The 12,904-nt window shown below is 46.7% G+C and overlaps 1 protein-coding gene across 2 annotated transcripts in view; it reads left to right on the forward strand.

The window, feature by feature from the left end:
- Positions 1–12,904, forward strand: part of TTYH3 (tweety family member 3) — a 130,070-nt gene that overhangs the window by 35,520 nt on the left and 81,646 nt on the right. For both annotated transcript variants that reach the window (XM_063143637.1, XM_063143638.1), the window contains exon 2: positions 9,094–9,226. In XM_063143637.1, the coding sequence (XP_062999707.1) occupies positions 9,101–9,226 (126 nt within the window). In that variant the 5' untranslated portion in view covers positions 9,094–9,100. The remainder of the gene's footprint in view (positions 1–9,093; positions 9,227–12,904) is intronic.

Consider the following 12,904-nt stretch of genomic DNA (forward strand, 5'->3'; position numbering starts at 1 on the left):
TTTATAAAGTAGCAATTTTGGGATGTCCAAATTTCCCGACACTTCTATGATGTCCTAAATAGGAAGCGGTTTCGTCCTACTTTGTGGTAGGCTGGATGGCACATTTAGATGCAGGATGGAATGGTCTTTGTGTGCCTTCCACAGGCAGTGGTTTAAGTGCGAAGTACCCAGTTATCCTCCCTTAGCAGATAGATGCAGAGATAAAAGGGGCTTTTAAGTGGAGGATCTCCTTCCGTGCATCCATTTCTAGGCCTCTCTGGTAGGTTCAGGGCAGAATTCACTGCCACAAGATTTTTTTTATTTTATTTTATTTTATATACCACCCCATAACCAAAGCTCTCTGGGCGGTTTACAAAAGTTAAAAAGAGTGGACATTAAAAAAAGTATACAAAATTTAAAACCATCAAAAAATATAAAAACAACAGTATAAAACAGTATCCATTTTTAAACACAACAGTTCTGGGGTCCAAACGCCTGGGAGAAGAGAAAGGTCTTGACCTGGCGCCGAAAATATAACAATGTTGGTGCCAGGCGAGCCTCGTCGGGGAGATCATTCCAAAATTGGGGGGCCACCACTGAAAAGGCCCTCTCCCTTCTTGCCATCCCCCGAGCTTCACTTGGAGGGAGGACATTAGATGTTGAGCGCAGTGTACAGGTAGGTTCATGTCGGGAGAGGCGTTCCGTCAGGTATTGTGGTCCCAAGCCGTGTAAGGCTTTATAGGTCAAAACCAGCATCATAACAATGAAAAACATCTTTGATGGCTTTAAAGGGGAAATTGGATTTATGCGAGAGACAGGGCTATCCATGGCTATTGGTGATGATGGCGAAATGAATCATCCATGTTTAGAGGCAATATAGCCCTGAAATACCAGTTGTGGGAGAGGAGGGCAACAGCAGGCATCCCAGAGGCATCTGCTTAGCCTTTGGGGGCAGCAGGATCCTGGATAAGATGGGCTTTTGGTCCAACAGGGCTCTTATGTGAGATGTGGACAAATTAACGGAGGATAAAGCTATTAACGGCTACCGGTCCTGATGGTTATATGCTACCACCGGTATCAGAGGCCATATGCCTGTGCACATCAGTCGCTGGGGAACTTGGGCGTGAGGGTTCTGATGCACTTGTGCCCTGCTTGTGGATTTCCTGCGGGCAGCCGGCTGGCCACTGTGTGAACAGAATGCTGGACTAGATGGATCTTTGGTCTGTTCAAGCATGGCTTTTCTTATGTTCTCATGAGATAAATATTTAAAATGGAGCCAGTGTGAGCTTTTTATTCTTTTCCTCTCCCATGGTGTATACATATGCATGTTCTAATCCATGCCGCCGCCACCCGGCCCACAGGATTGCTGCTTAACAAGGCTGACTCAAGGCCTTTCTAAAAAATCTGGTGTCAGTTCCTTACCATTTTTAGTTCTCAAATGGAATCAACAGAAGGTGTGGGTGGAGCAGCAGTCATGTGGGAAGCGCCTTTAAAATGATAGAGAGTGGGAGACATAATGGAGTCATAATTGGTAAGGGATTGCTCACCATCTGCTTTCATGTAAGCAAAATTTCCTAAATAGGATCAAGTTCAAGTGGATCCAAGAGATTAAAATCCCTTCCCCCTACCATATCTGTGTACCCGCTTCTTGCCGCTTGGTGTAGACTGGCCCTTTTGTCAAGTAAAGTAGTTCAGAAAGGGCCACCTCATTCAACAACATGCGAAATCACGACAGCATCCATGGTTAGGAAGACAGGAAAGCCGCCTTATCTCGTCAGACCTTTTGCCCATCTAGTTTAGTATTGTTTACAAAATTAACTCTGGCTGGCAGCAGCTCTCCAGAATTTCAAGCGGGCATCTTTCCCAGCCCTGGAGATGCGAGGGAATTAACCTGGGATTTTGGCTGGGACTCTTCAGGATGCCTTTTGGGGTGAGCTAATACAGGTTTGCTATTGGACTGATGTGAAAGGCTATTTTTACGGTGGCGTTCTTTCTCCAATAGACTTTGGAGATTATGCTGCCGTGTTCTGAAGCGGTTTTCAATTGTTTCAATATTGTGCAAGCCGCCTCGAGCATCTCTCAGTACTGAATGTTCAGGATCTTAAATATTTTAATAGCCTGCTACAGGGAGCAATTTAGAGTAGCCTCTTCACGGATCTGTTCATGGGCACCGGCAATCATTCTTAAATTATACATAGGTGTTTCATCGATTCTTCCCAAGCAGGATAACAATCAGAGTTAAAACCATTTTCTGGATAGTGACAGGTGAGTCTGAATTTTACCAAGAAGAGATTTTTTTATCCTCTTCTAAATTAGCTATTTCACATGGGTCCATGATACTGATACAGCTTATAGTGAAGAATTCAGATGCCTAGAAACTGTGTAGACACCGATTTCGATTGAGACCAGCATGCACCCAAGCTTAGATCCTCAAATGATTATTTTTGTTGATTTGTCTGTTACACTCACCATTGTTTTTCCTCCTAAGAACCCAAGGCAGCTTACATGATCTCCCCCTCTCCACTTTATCCTCACAACAACCCTGTGAGGTAGATTAGGCTGAGAGTCAGTGACTTGCCCAAAGTCTCTCAGTGAGATTCATGGCTGAGAACAGTCCCAGTCCAACACTCTAACCACTATACTACACAGTAGTGGATAGAGTGTTGGTCTTTGACCCGGGAGACATGGGTTCAAATCCCCACTCAGCCACAAGGCTGAATGGGTGACTTTGAGCCAATCACTGTCTCAACCTAATCAATTGTACGTGGTTGTGAGAATAAAAGTAGAGAGGTCCTTGGAGGAAGAGTAGCTTAAAAAGGATAATAGAATACATGCACCTTCTCACTAGGTCCGCCTTCTCCAACCCCATGCCTTCCAGATAGGTTGGACTGCAACTCCCACCATCCACAGCCAACATAGGAGTTGGTGGTGGGAGTTGTACTTTAACCCACCTGAAGGGTGGCAGGTTTGGAAAGACTGGTTTACAGTGATTTCTCCTGACGGGAACCAACAATACCCACTCAGGGAAGCAGAGAGCATGTAACACTATAAAATGTACCAAAGGTTTTATTGGCCAGCTTTCCAAAATATACCTTTATGAGTCATTTCTGGGATATTGTTTGCCTGAAAGGAAAAGAAAAGAAGCTGCTTTTGTAAAGCTTACCTGATCATTTGGAAGCAATTCCTACTTGCCATAGTTAACCACTGCCGTTTACCATTCAGGAAGAGGTGGCATTAACAGGTAATAAGGACATCAGAAGAGCCCTGAGGCTGGATCAGACAAAGGGTCCATCTAGTCCAGCACTCTGTTCACACAGGGGCCATCGAGCTGTCAACCAGGGAAACACAAGCAGGACATGGGGCAACAGCACCCTCCTGCCCAGATCAAGCACCTGCACACTGCTAAGCACATATTGAGGCAAAATAGATCTCTTCATGTCTGAAACAGAAAAAAAGATATATTGAGAAGGTGACCAGCACCTATTAAAATAGTGACACATTTATTGGGACAAAAATCACACAGCATACACAAGAATTGTTACGAGATCAAGGGTGGTGAAAAGGGCCCCTTCTTTGATGGGTTTAAAGACAGTTTTAAAAATGGGCAATTCCACATTAGTACATGAAGCTGGACTGGTTGCCTTTTTGAAACTGTTGTAATTAGATTAGAAGTTTTCCAATTTTAGTATGTAGAACAGCTGATGACGAGCCATATAAACCTGACTAATCTTATTGTGCTGGCTTTGTTACTATTTTTTCCTTGGGAAACATTGCTCTAAATGTAGCTAAAACTGTTTTTTCTTGCTAATACGCTGGTGATAATTAACTCAGGGATATTGCTTAAAGACAGATGGGGTCCATTCGTTAAACAGGAAAGCATGTGATCTACTTTGTAATTTAAATGGGATCCACACTTTGGACAAGTTAGAGAATTCTTATGGTATACAGCAAGATTTAATTTTCATCCGGCACATTCTTTCCTAATGCAAAACATTTCCATGAAGGTCCCCCTCCCTCTACCCATATACACAGATGCCTTTGCATGAGGCCCAGCAGTAAATTTGGGGTTTTTAAAAACAATGACTACTTGTTATCATGTTCTGTTTCTTTATGCCATCTTGAAGCTAATCAGAACAAACTTGTTTCTAGTCCTAAGAGGATATATTTTCCTTCCATTCTGAAACAAAGGTTAATTTCACACAGCCGGGATTGGCTCTGGATTATTCCAACATGAGGCTGGCCTAGAGCCAATTTTATGCTATATATGTACTGAGTTACTCCATGGTGAACATGTGACCAAGGCTTAATTTGAGTCAGGGTACCCATAGTTTTGTTCCAAAGCCCAGGCCTGTTTTCAGTGCCAAGCAAGACTCAGTCCTGGGAATGGACTAATACAAAAAGTGTGTGTGTGTATCTGTGCATGTGCCTATGTAGAATGGTAAACTAGAATTAGGTCCCACATCACTAGGATTAGAAGAAAAGGATTCCAGGTCAAAAGACATGAGTTTTGGGTTAGAGTTATACGTGCCACTTTCACAGTTTAGAAAATCATTGCATGTGACAAAATGGCTCAAGAACATAAGAAATGCCCTAGCTGGATCAGACCAAAGGCCCACCTAGTCCAGCATAGCCAAGCACATGCTTCCAGGAGGCCCCCAAAAGCAGGATTTGTAGGCTCTGGGCAAGTTCGCATGGTAGGTTGTGGCATGTGCCAGCTGCCATGACTTATCTTGTGACATGTGAACCTGGGCAAGGTGGCTTATTGCTGTGGTTAACAAGCCAGAACCCTACCACAGCCAATGGTTTCTGGGTCACTTATTAGCCACACTAACAAGCCACCCCGTTCAGTTTCACAGGTCAATGATAAGCAGTGGCAACTGCCCACTGCGGCTTGGACATTCACGATGGGGCCGTTCAGACACTAACCCACACTTGGTTATTGTGTTGCCTGAACGTTCGCAGGGTGCATTGTTAATCATCCTGAATAATCCAACAACAAACTATGGGTTCTGAAGGTGGCTCATTCAAGAAAATAAGCCTCATTGTATGGTTAACAACCTACCCTGCGGACATTCAGACAACACGCTAATCCACAGTTCAACAGCCTTAGATGGTTAAATTCACAAAGCTCGCACATTATTTTAACTATTGTTTTTACTCCTTTAAAATTATATACGGGTTTTAACTTGATTAATGGTTTAATTTGTTTTTAGCTGCGTATATTTATTGTTTTATATTGTACAATTTTATCTGTATGCTGCCCTGAGATCCTAGTGATATAGGGCGGGATACAAATGTTTTAAATAAATAAATAACCCATTCTTAAACACTTAGTGTTGTTAGCATGTTGTCTGAATAGCCCCAATGGAAGTCCGCATGTGTTGTAACACAATGGCCCCATTCAGACAACACACTAAACCATGCTGCTTAACCACAAAATGGGTTAAGCAGCATGGTTTAGCCCAGTGATTCCCAAAGTGGGCAGTACCGCCCCCTTGGGGGCGATGGGATTGCATAGGGGGTCGTTAAGAGGCAAGGGGGCGGCAGGGGGGCGCTTGAGGTGGTCATTTCCGTACCAGGAATTTTGGTTACAGAAGGAAATTTCTGATCGCTATCCTGCGCTATAGAGAGTGGTTCAGAAGCTCCTGGTTGCATTTCCAATATCCTATTTGGTGGAATGTGGTTTTAGTGTGGTCTGCCTAATTCTCTCCAAGCAAAGAAATTGACTCCAGATTACTAAACGTGGTGATTATAGACTCATGTTAAGTGACTTTAAACCAGACTTTGGAAAACTGGTATCACTTCATCCATCACATTAAGAATTTACAGAATAGTGAGGTACTCTACTCTAGTAACTAAATGTGATATCTAATATTTTTGCTAAATGACTATCAGACTTTGAAAAGATGTTATCACTGGATCAAGTTCATCAATGATGTTTAATTGAATAAACTAAAAAATGCAATTGGATTTTGAATAAATATTAAATTAATTGTTACGGTTTTGAATTTATCTTCCTTAATGGGTCGTTGAAAACCGCTATTCTGAATAATGGTTTTTATAGTGTAGGGTAGGGTGCACTGGGCATGAGTTTGGGGAACCAAGGGGGCGGTTACCTGAAAAAGTTTGGGAACCACTGGTTTAGCGTGTTGTCTGAACAGGGCTAGAATGGCTTATTTGAGCCATGGTGGGTGCTGGTAACCATGTGAACCGGGGCAGGGTCTTCAAGTCCTGTTTTGGTGGGCTTCCTGGAAGCATCTGCTTGGCTACTCTGGGAAGCAGGTTGCTGAACTGGGTGGACTTTTGATCTCATCCAGCCAGGGCACTTAATGAGCCAGAGTGGGTGCCACTGATTGTGGGAACCAGGTCGATAGCTCTCTCTTGCGGATTCCCCTAGCAACTGGCATTCTGTGTCATGCTTCCTCTGATATAGCCATCGATACTCTCCACCTCCATGAAATTGTTTAGCCAATGAAATTAGTGGCCATTGACACATCAGGAGTGAATTCTGTACATTAATTACATGTTATGTGAAGAAGTTGTTTCTCTTGCCTGCCTATCATTTCATTGGATGACCCCAAGTTCCAATATTTGAGACGGAGAAAAAGTTTTCTCTGTCCACTTTTTCACCTCCATATGAAGTTTTACAAACCTTTATTATACCTTCCTTTTTTCTTTTCTTTTTTGGTTTTGTTTATTCGTTCAGTCGCTTCCGACTCTTCGTGACTTCATGGACCAGCCCACGCCAGAGCTTTCTGTCGGCTGTCGCCACCCCCAGCTCCCCCAAGGTCAAGTCTGTCACCTCCAGAATATCATCCATCCATCTTGCCCTTGGTCGGCTCCTCTTCCTTTTGTAAGCACCTAATATTTTTTTTCTTAACTAAAATGGTTGGTTTGATGTTTATAGTATTTGAAGTGATCCCCCAACGTCATTCTTCATTTTATTTATCTGAAGCATTTTTATTCTGCTCTTCAACCAAAAAAATGCTCACAGAGCAGCTTACAGGGATTAATAATAAATCAGTCCCTACCCTTAGGTCATACTGTATCAGACAGAGGGTCCATCTACTCCAGCGTTCTGTTCACACAGTAGTCGACCAGCTGTCGACAGGAAACCCACAAGCCCACAGGAGTGTAACAGCACCTTTCTGCCCATGTTCCCCAGCAATTGTGGTACATAGGCCTACTGCGTCTAATACTGGAGGTAGTATAGAGCCATCAGGACCAGTGGTGGCCATCACCACGTCTTGACTATGCACTGTGGTGTTGTTGCCTCTTGCGGCAAGAGTAATGCCAAAAGAGCAAGGTGCATGTGAAATGTGTATGGTAAAACAATGTCACATTTTCTCTAATTCAACCAATAGTGTGGGCAGCCCAGATTCTGGCCTAATAGGCTAGTATCAGGAGACTGCTGTAATGGCAGTGGCTTTTGTGTCAGTGTGGCCACATCAGTGCCAAGGCACTGTGTGTCTTAAAAAGCAATTTGGTCGCACCCGAAGGCCAACGCAACATGTAAGTGGCAACTGTCGTGGCAGCCAGTTTAGCAACACTGATGCCAAGTCCGCTTGTGCGCCATTTTTGTGTGTGGTAAAACAACATAATTGATTTTAAGGAAGTGGTGTGCGGCAGCAGAGATGCTGATATGAAAGTCTGGCGTTGGGACAGTACTGAGGCGGCATCAGTGTGCCAAGGAAATGATTAAGCATCAAGGGCTGTGCTAGTTTTGTGGCAACAGTGGTGCAAGGGGGAGTCAATACAGCCAAACAGTGGTGCAAGGGGAAGTCAATACGGCCAAACAACGTTATTTAAGTGCTGGCATGGTGCGCAATGTGTAAGCAGCTGCTGCCGTGTCAGCCAGTACCACACTAGCGATGCCCAAGCAACATGCGGGCAAAGCACATGTGGCAAAACGACCTCCGGTTTGTTTCTAAGCAAGCGATACGGGGCACCACAGGTGCCGCCATGATAAGACTGATACCAGCACAGTGTCACAGCGGCCTCGGTGCGCCCCAGCCGTGCGCTTGCCTTTTCAGTGCGTTGGCAACGTCGGTGTGCCAAAACACTGGTAAAGTGATCCGATTCGGCAGCAGGGCCGTGCCAGAAGCCAGTGTGGCAACCGTGATGCCAAGGCATCGGGATGCGTGTGGAGCGTTTGCGGCTGGAAGCCCACCTCAAGACTTCTTGTTTTAAAAACCCACGTTGAGATTTGTCGTTTGTCAAACGTGTGGCGATGCGAAGCTTGCCCAGGGCTACCAGGGTGGCCTTGGCACCGGCGGCGTGTGCCGCAGCCACAGGGATGCAGGCTGCCTGGGTCGTGTGGCACGACCGTGGTGCAAAGGCTGTGTGTGTCTGTGAGAGAGAGTGTGAGTGTGTCGGTGTGTGTGTGCGAGAGAGAGAGAGAGGCCTTTTTGTGCGAGTGTGTGTGGCAATGATGTAATTTTGTTTTCCTCCAGGGATGCCAGAGCAGCGCCGAGGCCTGCTCCAGAAGGCTGCTGCTCCTCTTCCTCCTCCTCCTCCTCCTCAGTGGGGCGGACGGGCCCCCCCGCTTCCCTCCCCACATAGCCGGCAGCCCCCTCGCTCTGTCCCCCACCCCACCGCCCGCCCTCCGCCCCCTTCCTCGCCCCCCACCGGGCCCCGGCGAGCGGCTCGGGCGGCGCCAAAAGGGAGCCGGGTGGGCGGCGCCAGCCGGGGAGGCGGAGGCGGCGAGGCGAGGCGAGGCTCTCGGCGAACAAAGAGCAGCAGGAGCCGGCGCTGAGGGGGCGGCTGAGGGGACGGCAGAGCCGCGGCCGGGGTCGGGGTCTGGGGCCATGTGGGGCAGCAGGAAGCCGCCGCCGCCGCCGCCACCTCCGCCGCGGAGCAGCCGCCAAGGACGCCGGGCCTCCGTCGCCTGAGTCGTCCCGTGAGGCGAAGCAGGAAGGCCGGGCGGGGCGGACTCGCTGAGGCGGCGCTACCCGTTTCCCCCTCATGGCCACGACGGCGGGTGAAGGCGGCAGGCGGCGGCGGCGGCGCTGAGCGGAGCCGAGCGGAGCGGAGCGCGGGTCGGGCGGAGGGGCGGCGGGAGCGCGGGGCTGGCTGGCTGGCTCACTCGCTCGCTCGCTCGCTCTCCCTCCTCAGGCCGGGCATGGCGGCGGGCGTGAGCTACTCGCCCCCCTGGTGGGTCAGCCTCTTGCACCGCCTGCCCCACTTCAACCTGCGCTGGGAGGCCGTGGGCGACGACTTCCGACCCGAGGACACCGAATACCAGCAGGTGAGGGAGGCGCGGGCCGGGGGGCCCGGAGGCGGCGGTGGCGGCGGCAGCGGCGCGGGGTGGCTTTCCTGGGTTGTTGCCGAGTTGTTCTCCCCACCACCACACACACACACGCGCACACAACCCCTAGTCTCAGTTTCCTCTCTTCCCAATATCCCATCCCCAATTTCCCTGATCCCCAATTTCCCCTCTATCCCATCCCCAATTTCCCTGATCCCCAATTTCCCCTCCACCCCTATTACCACTTTCCCTGATCCCCAATTTCCCCTCTATCCCATCCCCAATTTCCCTGATCCCCAATTTCCCCTCCACCCCTATTACCACTTTCCCTGATCTCCAATTTCCCCTCTATCCCATCCCCAATTTCCCTGATCCCCAATTTCCCTGATCCCCAATTTCCCCTCCACCCCTATTACCACTTTCCCTGATCCCCAATTTCCCCTCTATCCCATCCCCAATTTCCCTGATCCCCAATTTCCCCTCCACCCCTATTACCACTTTCCCTGATCCCCAATTTCCCCTCTATCCCATCCCCAATTTCCCTGATCCCCAATTTCCCCTCTATCCCATCACCAATTTCACCGATTACAGTACCCCATCCCCCAATTTCCGCTCCCCATCCCCCAATTTCCGCTCCCCATCCCCCAATTTCTGCACCCCCTTCCCAACATCCCAGATTCCCAATTTCCCTTCCACCCCTGTTCCCACTTCAACTGACCCCCCATTTCCCCTCCACCCCTATTCCCACTTTTCCAGATTCCAAATTCTCTCCCCTTCCCCCGAAATTTCCCCCCACCCCATTTTTCCTGGTTTCATGCCCTCACACATTTAATTTTCTTATAGAGGACTTCTGGGAACTGTCTTGTTTGGGTTTTTTAATTGAGCCTCTTCTCAACACCCCCCCCCCTTCCATCGACATCTCTCTCACCCCCCCATTTCCCTCCTTCAACCTCCTTCATCACTTCCTAACTTAACCCCATTCCACCCCATCTCCCACACATCTGCAATTTCAATTTTTTTCCACCACCCCCATCCCCAAATTTCATATATGGGGTTCAGCCTGAGAGGGAGTTCTGGATCGGTCATTGTGCAGTCTATGCCTCGTATATTTTATTTTGGTCTTCCTCATTCATTCTAGGAACACCACAGATTTTCTCTTATTGGACACATTCACTGCACATGCAATTCCCCCTCCCTCCAGACACGCACACGTATACACATATACACACACACACTTTCCCCTATAGTCCTAGTGGGCTGACCTCTAACTACACTTTAACCCTCCTCCTCCAGTGCCCCCCCCCATATGTACCTTATTAGTGTTTGAATGATGAATGGAAAGGTCGGAGGGTTTAATGAAACCCACAACCCGTCCCTTCCCCAGCCTTCTAAAACCAGTGCTTCAGGCTGAGGAGACATCTTCCTGATATATCCTTCTGCATTTATATTCAACTTCTCCATTTGCCAGGCTATGCACATTTCGTTTCCATTATTTCGGGTTTTCTACCCCACTTCCTCCTTTGAATCCACTTAATATATAAATTAAAAGCAGTTTTTTTCTTAGATCAGCCTGGTGCCATCCAGATGTTTTGTACTTCAATTCCCATCAGCCCTAGTCAGCATGGCCAGTAGTCAGGAATGCTGGGAGCTGTAGTCCAAAACATTTGGTGGGCACCAAGTTAGGAAAGGCTGTCCTAGATGGTACTACTTGAAGCTCCAGGTAGTTATTTATTTACAAGTTTGAATGGTCCCTATTGTATCTGAATGTAGAAAAGAGCAAATTCAGGAGAAAGCCAGGGTGGATTTTCTTCCTTGGCATGCAGGGAGGTTTGTTTATGAAGAGTATTCCGGCAGAGGGCTTCCCTGGTACAGTGGGAATTGGTGCAGCCTTGGTTTATAGCTTGATTCAGCTGAAGGTAAAAATTGAGCTTCAGAGGTATAGGAACAGGTCCCTTATTTAGCATCTACATGTTTTTCCTCATTCATCCTTGTTTTCCCCACACATGCAAACCTTGAAGCTCCCAATTCTCCATCCTCCTTTTCTCTGCTGTCCTTCCTCTGCTGTCCTCTCTTCTTACACTCTCCTTAAATTAAAAATAGCTACTACCCAAAACAAGAGGGAGAAAATTTGGAATAGGCCCTGTCCTGTTACTCACAAAGGATTTGGGCCTATGGAAAGTGCTCTCCCCCTTCCCACAAATGGGAAATTCCTGTTGAAAATGTGGGGGAGGCTAAAGAAGAGTGACCCCATTAAGAGTGACAGTAGAAGAACGTCTCTCTGTCAATCTGCTTCCCTTCCCCTTACCTCTGGCATGAAGGTTCAGGGTTAATTTACATAAAATCATCCATTTTCCATCTTTGCATATTTAGGTATGTGGAGGTAGCAGACGAATTCAGGCTTCAGGGATGGAAGTTAGACTTGAATTGCCCCTGCCCCCTTTCAGATGAAAGATGAATCCATATTGAACAGGATTCTTCTTATTTTCTTTCTATCTGTTCAGAATTTTAGGCTGGAATGGCTCATGTCCTTGAATTCTAAACATTTGGGAAGAATTGTAGTCGGGTTTTTTCACTTTGCCTTTGATTTCTCCCCTTATCAAGTAGTTTTGCTTTTGGCCAAAGCGTTGGTGTCAGCCTTTCGTAGTAATTACGTTCTGAATGTGTATGTGATAGAACACAAGGAGTTTCACATCATGTCAAGTCAATGGTGCATCTATCCCATCCAACAGTCCTGCAATTATTTGGTCTTGGATTGAAAAGTCTGTTGTCATTCTCAAGAGTATCTAGCTGCATCCTGCTGTTATTAAAACAGATGGCTTAATATCTCTTTGATGTTGAATTTACAAGGAGTTCTCTGTGTGTGTGTGTGTGTGTGCTTGCACAACTTAACCCGAAATCTCTGTTCTTGATTTGACTAGCAATCTAACTTGGATAGAATTCACTTTTGTATTCTCCTTCCTGGCTGTCATTTTGGGAGTGGAGCTGTTATGAGTGCTGTCTTGTTTTACAGTGAGCTCGGAAAATACAATTTTGCACCTCTTGGTGTACTTGGTTACACAGGATGCAGTAGTAAACAAGCCTGGAAATGTTAGTGTATCTGTGCCTCTCTCTTGAACTTTATTTCATGCACAGAGGTATTGTTTGAAAGCCAAACATTTACAAAATTGGTCTGAAAATGAAGTGTGCCTGCATCCATATCTGCCTGCCTGCCCTTTGTGATCAGCAACTGAGGCTCTTCTCACTTGCCCATCTCTGGGTGCAGTTGTATTGTAGCACCGTCTGGGCCAGATGCTGTATTGCTGGTGTTTGTTTTTATGCATTTTTATTGTTTTATTATTGCATTGGTTTTTATCAGATGGGGTTTATTGTTGTAAGCCACCTTGGGAGGGCTCCTGCCCTAACAGGCAGCCTAGACATGTTTTAAATACAAAATAAATAAAATAATTAAGAACTCCCCTTCTTTCCCAGATCAAACCTATTTCTGCCTGTGCTGTGTAATTTTCTTTTCTTTTAAGGATATAAGTATTCTGTATTGTGTTGAAATAAAGACATGTGGAATGAAATCCTCTTTACACTAATGCTCCCAATTCTGTATTCCATCCTGCTTGTTACACAAAAAGCACTGGCTTCTTGGAGGAATATATTTGATAGCCTAATAATTGGTCTTGATTCTCTTAT

The sequence above is a fragment of the Elgaria multicarinata genome, chromosome 17 (genome assembly GCF_023053635.1).
Source record: "Elgaria multicarinata webbii isolate HBS135686 ecotype San Diego chromosome 17, rElgMul1.1.pri, whole genome shotgun sequence".
In the NCBI taxonomy this organism is placed as follows: domain Eukaryota; kingdom Metazoa; phylum Chordata; class Lepidosauria; order Squamata; family Anguidae; genus Elgaria; species Elgaria multicarinata.